This window comes from Antechinus flavipes, chromosome 4 (genome assembly GCF_016432865.1).
Source record: "Antechinus flavipes isolate AdamAnt ecotype Samford, QLD, Australia chromosome 4, AdamAnt_v2, whole genome shotgun sequence".
NCBI classification, from domain to species: Eukaryota; Metazoa; Chordata; class Mammalia; order Dasyuromorphia; family Dasyuridae; genus Antechinus; species Antechinus flavipes.
In genome coordinates this window covers 132159012-132167057 of record NC_067401.1, presented here as the reverse complement: position 1 = coordinate 132167057, position 8046 = coordinate 132159012, and the positions used below count along the sequence as shown (strand labels likewise).

Here is an 8046-nt window from a genome sequence, read left to right as displayed (position 1 = left end):
TGAATCCAGGCCATGCTGAGCCAGAGGTTGTCCCCTGAAAGGGAGTAGGAAGAAATTAAAACTTTCACACTGATTTGGACAAAGGAAGAAAATAGGGGAAAACCACAGAAAGAACAACCAAGAGTAGGATCCCTCCAGAGAAGTCAGATCTGGATCCCCGCTTCCCCACCCTCACCCACACTCTGGGCAAGCCTTGGGATTGATCAATTCAGATGCAGTAATCCTTCTGCTTTCAAGTAGCTCTTAGGGAATAAATCAAATAAACAAACAGAGGAGCCACTGTGAAAACAAGGCATGAGATGCCAAAGCAAAATCACCTTTATTAGTCAGCTAACAAAAGCACTCCTGTGTATTTCGGTATCCATTTTGAACAATATCCAGAAGCAAAATATGATACAGGAGATATCAGAGAACAAAGACCATGACGCCCACTGAAACATTGAAATGATGAGGAGTTGGGACCTTCAAGAAAACCCAGCCTTAGGGACTGATTTGGAGTAAATCTTTAAAGCTTTTTTTTATTTTTCTGTTTTTCCCAGGAGTGGGGTTAAGCCCAAGGACTTCATGTTATACTCCAGAATAGGAGGATTATGATTGAGCATTTTCCATCAAACAGACACCCTAAAATAAAGGATCCTGAAGCTGCTCCAAGCAGCCTGATTTCAGAATCGGCCCCCAGGACAGGGCACACAGACCATCCGAGATCCACAGGCTGTGCGGGGCACACTGGGGCTGCAGGAGACAGCTGGAGGACAGGGCAGGCAGGGCTTGCATGGAGAGAAATCAGGGGTACAAGGGTTACAAGGCAGCCTAAGGAAAAGAAAAAGATAGCAGAATTAATGTCATTATTCAATGAATCCTTTTTTTAAATATTTTATTTTATTTTATTTAATAATAACTTTATATTGACAGAATCCATGCCAGGGTAATTTTTTTACAACATTATCCCTTGCACTCGTTTCTGTTCCGATTTTCCCCCTCCCTCCCTCCACCCCCTCCCCTAGATGGCAAGCAGTCCTATATATGTTAGATATGTTGCAGTATATCCTAGATACAATATATGTTTGCAGAACTGAACAGTTCTCTTGTTGCACAGGGAGAATTGGATTCAAAAAGGTAAAAATAACCCGGGAAGAAAAACAAAAATGCAAATAGTTCACATTTGTTTCCCAGTGTTCTTTCTTTGGGTGTAGCTGCTTCTGTCCATCATTTATCAATTGAAACTGAGTTAGGTCTCTTTGTCAAAGAAATCCACTTCCATCAGAATACATCCTCATACAATATCGTTGTCAAAGTGTATAATGATCTCCTGGTTCTGCTCATTTCATTTAGCATCAGTTCATGTGAATCTCTCCAAGCCTTTTTGTATTCATCCTGCTGGTCATTTCTTACAGAACAATAATATTCCATAACATTCATATACCACAATTTACCCAGCCATTCTCCAATTGATGGGCATCCTTTCATTTTCCAGTATCTAGCCACTACAAACAGGGCTGCCACAAACATTTTGGCACATACAGGTCCCCTTCCCTTCTTTAGTATCTCTTTGGAGTATAAGCCCAGTAGTAGCACTGCTGGATCAAAGGGTATGCACAGTTTGATAACTTTTTGGACATAATTCCAGATTGCTCTGCAGAATGGTTGGATTCGTTCACAACTCCACCAACAATGCATCAGTGTCCCAGTTTTCCCGCATCCCCTCCAACATTCTCAATGAATTCTGTTCAAAACTCAAATCAACAACCCAAAAGAGAAAGAAAGAACTTTGCCAGTGGTATTCAGGACAATATGGACAGTAGCCTATCCCCTGAGGATACTTACTTGCAGTCTTCACTCTCCAGTAGGCCCCGGTATGTGGCAATTTCACATTCCAGTCTGGCCTTAACATCCAAGAGAACCTTATATTCCTGGTTCTGGCGTTCCAGGTCAGAGCGGATGTCAGCCAGCTGGGACTCGATACTCCCAATCATGCACTGCATCTGGGACAGCTGAGAGCTATAGCGACCTTCAGTTTCTGCCAAGGTTGATTCCAAAGCATCTCTCTAGTGAAGGAGAAGAAAGATGTGTTAAATAGAAGCTACCATATATGTGATTTTGATGATCTGTCTGTTCATTCCCATTTGACAGACATAATTCACGAGACTCAATTCAATTAAGTCCCTAGCAAATGAGAGGAAATGTGGTATAGTGCTTCAAGGGCTGGTTTTGGAGGAAAAATACTGGGTTCAAGTGCTGACACAAATTAAGTCACTCAACTCCATAGTGCCCTGAGACAATTATGTAATGCAATTAATTACAAAAGAGTCCTTGATCTGCATCAGTGCATGGTTTACATATTAATGGGCTAGAGGGACCACATTCAAAGTACAATTTTTTTTATGTGCAGGTTACTGGGAAAGAAGCAAGACTTTGTCATAAGATTCACTGAGAAGATACTAAGGGAAAATGGCATCCCTAAAATGTATTTGTTATAGTTAAACAGTTGTGATTTTCCCTGGCATATGGAGCCCCCCATAAAGAAACTCCCTCTAGAAAGGAAAATTGACACTTTAGTCTACATATAGTTTTAGAGAATGCCTGGAGCATTGAAAGGTCCCAGAGTCACTCAGTCAGCATGTGTCAGAAATGGGTCAGAAACCCAGGTGTTCCTTGGTAACTCCAAGGCTATCCCCACTTCTCCCCAGTCTCCTAGGCCTGGCTTTTATTGGATTTAGCAAATTTCCCCCGGCTGAAATGCCAGAATCCAGCAATGGAAAATCTAGGAGAATGAAAAGACCTGCAGCTCACCTGCCCAGGCCATGATAGAATGAATTTGGAAAATAATGAGATATTGGCAAGGTCGCATTAGGTTGGCACATGCTAGATTAGAAATCCAAATAAGCTTTTCATTTGAGATCAATCTATTATTCTCTATGTGTCACCTACCCCTGTGACCTAGACGGTATCTCATCTGTTTCCTTACATCTGTGAGTAACTAGTAATTACTCATAAGCTTTATCTTTTCACTCACTTACATAAACACAGAAGTCATTGCTGGGACTTGTCTATTCCTCCTGGGCTTCAAGTCTATAATCACTGTATTTTATACAAGATTTAAGATCTGGGCTTGGGGTGCCATCCACGTTCCTTTGCATGGGGCCCTTGACTCCCAGAGAAGCCCAAATCCTGAGATATTTACTGCATTTTTTATGAGGAAAAAAAATTGAGGGATGCAGAGGAAGCACTTAAGTGTCTATGAAGCTGGATTTTAGAGAGTCTCGGGGTTGGGGCTCACCAGGCTGTTCTGCGCTTGCAGTTCGATCTCCAAGGAATTGACTGTGCGTCTCAGCTCAATGATCTCTGACTGGCAATTCTGCAGCTGCTCTGAACTGGATACCACCTGTTGATTCAGCTCCTCTGTCTGAAATACCGCCCCCCCAAAAAAAGGACTGGGTTAAGAGCTAATCACTTAGTACCAGAGGTGCCAAATGGCTAGAGCTGCCAATAAGTGGTTGGTCACCCCACCTGGGTGTTGAACCAATCCTCGGCATCCCGCCGGTTGTTCTCCACCAGTGTCTCATACTGACACCTCATGTCATCCAGAACACGGTTCAGGTCAACAGGTGGGGCGCAGTCGACCTCTATGTTGAGCCTGTCTCCAAGCTGACAGCGCAGTGCATTCACTTCCTAGGAGGAACAAAGGGAGAAAAACAGTAAAACTCCAAGATCTCATAGATTCTCATTAATCCAGCCTCAAAGGTTGGTCTTTACCTCCTCATGATTCTTCTTGAGACAGAGCAGTTCCTCTTTCAGGGACTCCACCTGGGCCTCCAGGTCAGCCTTGCATAGAGTTAAGTCATCCAGGATCCTGCGCAGGCCATTGATGTCAGCCTCCACCAGCTGGCGCAGGGATACCTCGGTCTCATACCTGTATACAAAGTAGTCCCAAATCAATCAGCAGAGTCATGCATGAATAAATGCTTTTTCATAGACCTTGAGGTACGAGGGACCTCAGAGCCCACCTTCCTCACTTCATAGATGAGGAAACAGAGGCTCAAAACAGATAATTTGTTCAAGATCATACATACAAGTAAGCTTCAAAGATAGGATTAGAATCCAGATCTTCTGAATCCAGCCATTTGTCTCATCCCACCTCTAATTTGGAGATTAAAAATCAATCCACTATACCCATCAGCTGGGGAAATGTCTGAATAAGTTATGGTATATAAATGTAATGGAATATTATTGTTTTATAAGAAATAATCAGCAGAATGATTTCAGAAAAGCCTGGAGAGACTTACACAAACTGATGCTAAGGGAAGTGAGTAGAACCAGATCATTGTACATAGCAACAACAAGACTATACGATGATCAACTGTGATGGAGTTGGCTCTTTTCAACAATGAGGTAATTCAAAAAACATCCCAATAGACTTGCAACAGAAAGAGTCTTCTACATTCCAAGAGAGGACTATGGAGACTGAATGTGGATCACAACACAGTATTTTCACTTTTGTTGTTGTTGCTGCTGCTGCTATTTAATTGCTTGTTTTTTCTCTTTCTCATTTTTTATCTGATTTTTCTTGTGCAGCATGATAAATGTGAAAATATGTTTAGAAGAAATGCACATATTTAACCTATATTGGATTACTTGCTGTCTAGGGGAGGAGGGAGATGGGGAGGGAGGGAGAAAAATATGGAACACAAGGTTTTGCAAGGGTGAATGTTGAAAACTATCTTTGCATATATTCTGAAAAAATAAAAATGAAAAAAATAGAAAATAAAATAAATTAAAAATTAATCCACTTCTAATTGGTATTTCACAGGCTCATAAATCTAAAATGAGAAGAGATTTCAGATACTATTTAAATCAAGAATTTTTAGCCTTTCATGGACCCCTTTGGCAAGCCAGTGAAATCTATGAATCCATTCACAGGAGAATGTTTTTAAATGTATCAAATTAAAATTATAGAATTACATCTATTGAAATAAATCAATTTTTTGAATAATCTATTTTTCTATCAAATTTATTTTATCTATTTTTAATATTTTTTTAAATAAATCTACTTTTTCCATCCAACTTATAGGCTTCCTGAAATTTATTCATGGATTCCTTTTTCCATGGACCCTAACTTAAGAATTATTTATTTAATCCAATCTCCTCACTTTACAGATGAAGAAACTGAGCCACAGCACACCTGAGTCTTTCCTAAGAATATGTAGAGAGTAAGAATCAGAGGCAAGATTTAAAACCAGATCCTCTAACTCCAAAGCCAGTAGAGTCATGCATGAATAAATGCTTTTTCATAGATCTTGAGGTACGAGGGACCTCAGAGCCCACCTTCCTCACTTCATAGATGAGGAAACAGAGGCCCCACTATACCCATCGCAAGTTTCCATCCAAAGCATTTAGTTGTAGCATTGTTAGTATCTTAGTTCTAACACCAGCCATGTGGGATGATATCTAAGGAAAAGACCAGTTCCAGAAAACTTACTTGGTTCTAAAATCATCCACAGCCAGCTTGGCATTGTCGATCTGTACCACCAGTCTGGCATTTTCTGCCTTGGTACACAGAGTCTGGAAACAAAAAGGCAGAATAAATTTGTGAATGAGTGAATGACCCTCAAAAATACTACGTACTAGAGGACAAATATAAATGATCAGCTCCTTCTGGGGCATTTCCTTCCAGGCTCCTGGAGAACAAGTTCTTCATCTAATTCAAGAGTCTTAAAAGTCCTTCAGAATCTGATTTTTTTCTTTCTCTCTTGCTAGCCATAATTTCAAGGAACATGGGCTGAGGAGGAAGAAAACTTCTTTATGGAAGCAATGTAATATAGTGGAAAGGGTGCCATGTTTAATGAGGACCTAAGTTCAAATTCTGGATCAAAAGCTTACTTGCCTTAGCTAGATGATACAATGGATACAATGCTGAGCCTTGAGTCAGAAAGACCTAAATTCAAACTAGGGCTCAGACTTACTAGCTGAGCAATCCTAGGCAGATTATTTAACCTCTGTGTATTCCCATTTCCTCAACTGTAAAAATGGAGCTAATAATAGCACCAACTTCCCAAAGTTGTTGTGAAGATTAAATGAGATGATATTTGTACATATATAGCACAGTACATGGTACACAGTAGGCACCTAATAAATGTTTATCCTTCTTTATTTCTTTTGTTTTGCCCTCTTACCTTTTTCTGGAGTTCCTCAATGGTCCTAAAATAAGACTGGTAATCAGGACACATGTAAGGGACTTGCTGTTCACACCATTCCCGGATCCTGCCTTCCAGATCCGCATTCTCCCGCTCCAGCTGGCGCACTTTCTCCAAGTAGTTGGCCAGACGGTCATTCAAAAACTGCATGGTCTCCTTCTCATTACCATTGAGGATGCCCTCACCAAACCAGCCTCCAATCCCAGAATAGTTAGAAGAGAACCCGCTAGTGGGAGGGCAGAAAGTAGGCAGCCAACTAGCAGTCCTACATCTGGGTCTGTTTAGACCAACAGAGCAGGTAGAGAAGCTCCGAGCCCCATGAGAGAGACTTGGGAGCTTACAGGAGCTACTAGAGTACACCGTGGATACTCGTGTAGAACCCCCACTTGCCCCATACAGACCCTTGAGGGAGCCAGAAGAGAAGGCGGTTTTGTGAACCTGGGTAGTCATTGTACAGGTTCAATGTCGTTTGTGGATCAGGGTAAGTGAATCCCCCAGATCCTAAAAGCCCTTAGCTGTCTCTAGCTCTTATATCCCCATTCCAGTGGGCGTTGGCATGTTACAAAGAGTTTTCTCCTCATTAAAGTTAATTCTTATTTCTACCAGAACATCTCATTAGTCTGTTATTTAGCTGCTCGTGAACATTGCCTCGCCTCATAAAAATTGCTCTCCGTTTGGTTAACTGCTAAGTCCAGACTCATCTCTCCCACTCCATGTCGCTAGGATGAGAGTCTCAGGTTAATTCTTCAAAGGGGCCTGTCATCAGAGCCCAGACCTCAGTCTTGTTAACCAAGCGTGGGAGCCAAGGTCTAGAAACTGGCATCCATTCCCTCACTTTCACCAGCTATTTCTCCTTTTATGAGCCCTAGAGCATGGAAGCTTCTGGGCTAGCTCCAGCCTAGCCAGCAGGACACCTCCTGGGCAGTTAACATTTTGTTTTATCCAGGCAGAAACTCTAGGAGGAAGGAAAAGAGATGGTGAAGCCTCTTAAGTGACCCGGGAGCAGATACTAGCTCTAAGGACATTCTAATTCTGTCCACCTCAATTTCCTCAACTGTAAAGTCAAGATAATAATAGCACTTGCCTCTCAGGGCTGCTGTGAGAATGAAATGAGATGCTATTTTTAAGAGCCTATCACATAGTAGGTGCTTAATGCCTGTTTCTCCCCTCCTTCCTACTTAACCAAAAAAAGACATCATTAAACAGAAGAACTTTGGTTTCATTCTGCTCTTGGAGTCTACACCTTTCTCTGTCAAAAAGAGAGAAGTATGGTTCACAGCCAGTCATCCAACATTTGTATTGGCTATTGGGAGGAAAGAGAGAGACAGAAACAGAGACAGATAGAAAGAGAGAGAGAGAGAGAGAGAGAGAGAGAGAGAGAGAGAGAGAGAGAGAGAGAGAGAGAGAGAGAGAGAGAGAGAGAGAGAGAGAATGATATAAAGAGACTATTTATTAAGTGCAAGATACTATTAGCACTTGATCTTCACAAAAAATTCTGGGAGGTAAATGCTATTATCTCCATTTTACAATTAAGAAAACTGAGGTTTAAAGAGTTTAAATGGTTTGCCTAGGAGCACATAACTAGCAAATATCTGAAACAGGAACTGAACCAAGGTTTTCCTGACTTCAGATCAAGTGTTCTATCCACCAAGCCACCTAGTTGTCCCCAGGGAAGTGATTTGGCCTGGGTTGCATAGATTATGAGTGGTAAAGCCAGGATAAAAACCTTAGCAAGTCTTTTGAGTCCAGTGTCCTATTCAGAATACCTCAGTGTCTCCTCTAGTGGAAATGGGATAGAGTATAAAAGAATCAATGGATATGTAGAAAGGAGTCTATGGAGGAGCCACATAATTTT

The 8046-nt window shown here is 41.4% G+C and overlaps 1 protein-coding gene across 1 annotated transcript; it reads right to left on the bottom strand.

Moving 5' to 3' along the window:
- Window positions 1-282: 282 nt before the first annotated feature.
- KRT35 (keratin 35) lies at window positions 283-6673 on the bottom strand. The gene is made up of 7 exons (XM_051994510.1): window positions 6171-6673; window positions 5477-5559; window positions 3754-3910; window positions 3508-3669; window positions 3278-3403; window positions 1825-2045; window positions 283-810 (listed from the first exon to the last, which is right to left on the bottom strand). The coding sequence occupies exons 1-7, from the start codon at window positions 6639-6641 to the stop codon at window positions 663-665; spliced, it is 1368 nt and encodes a 455-aa protein (XP_051850470.1). The 5' UTR covers window positions 6642-6673; the 3' UTR covers window positions 283-662.
- Window positions 6674-8046: the final 1373 nt, after the last annotated feature.

Coding starts and splice junctions, on each gene's coding strand:
- KRT35 (XM_051994510.1), bottom strand. CDS start 6,641: ATGACTACCCAGGTTCACAAAACCGCCTTCTCTTCTGGCTCCCTCAAG. Junction 3,911..5,476: donor GTGGATGATTTTAGAACCAA/GTAAGTTTTCTG, acceptor CTTTGTATACAG/GTATGAGACCGAGGTATCCC. Junction 3,670..3,753: donor TCAAGAAGAATCATGAGGAG/GTAAAGACCAAC, acceptor TGTTCCTCCTAG/GAAGTGAATGCACTGCGCTG.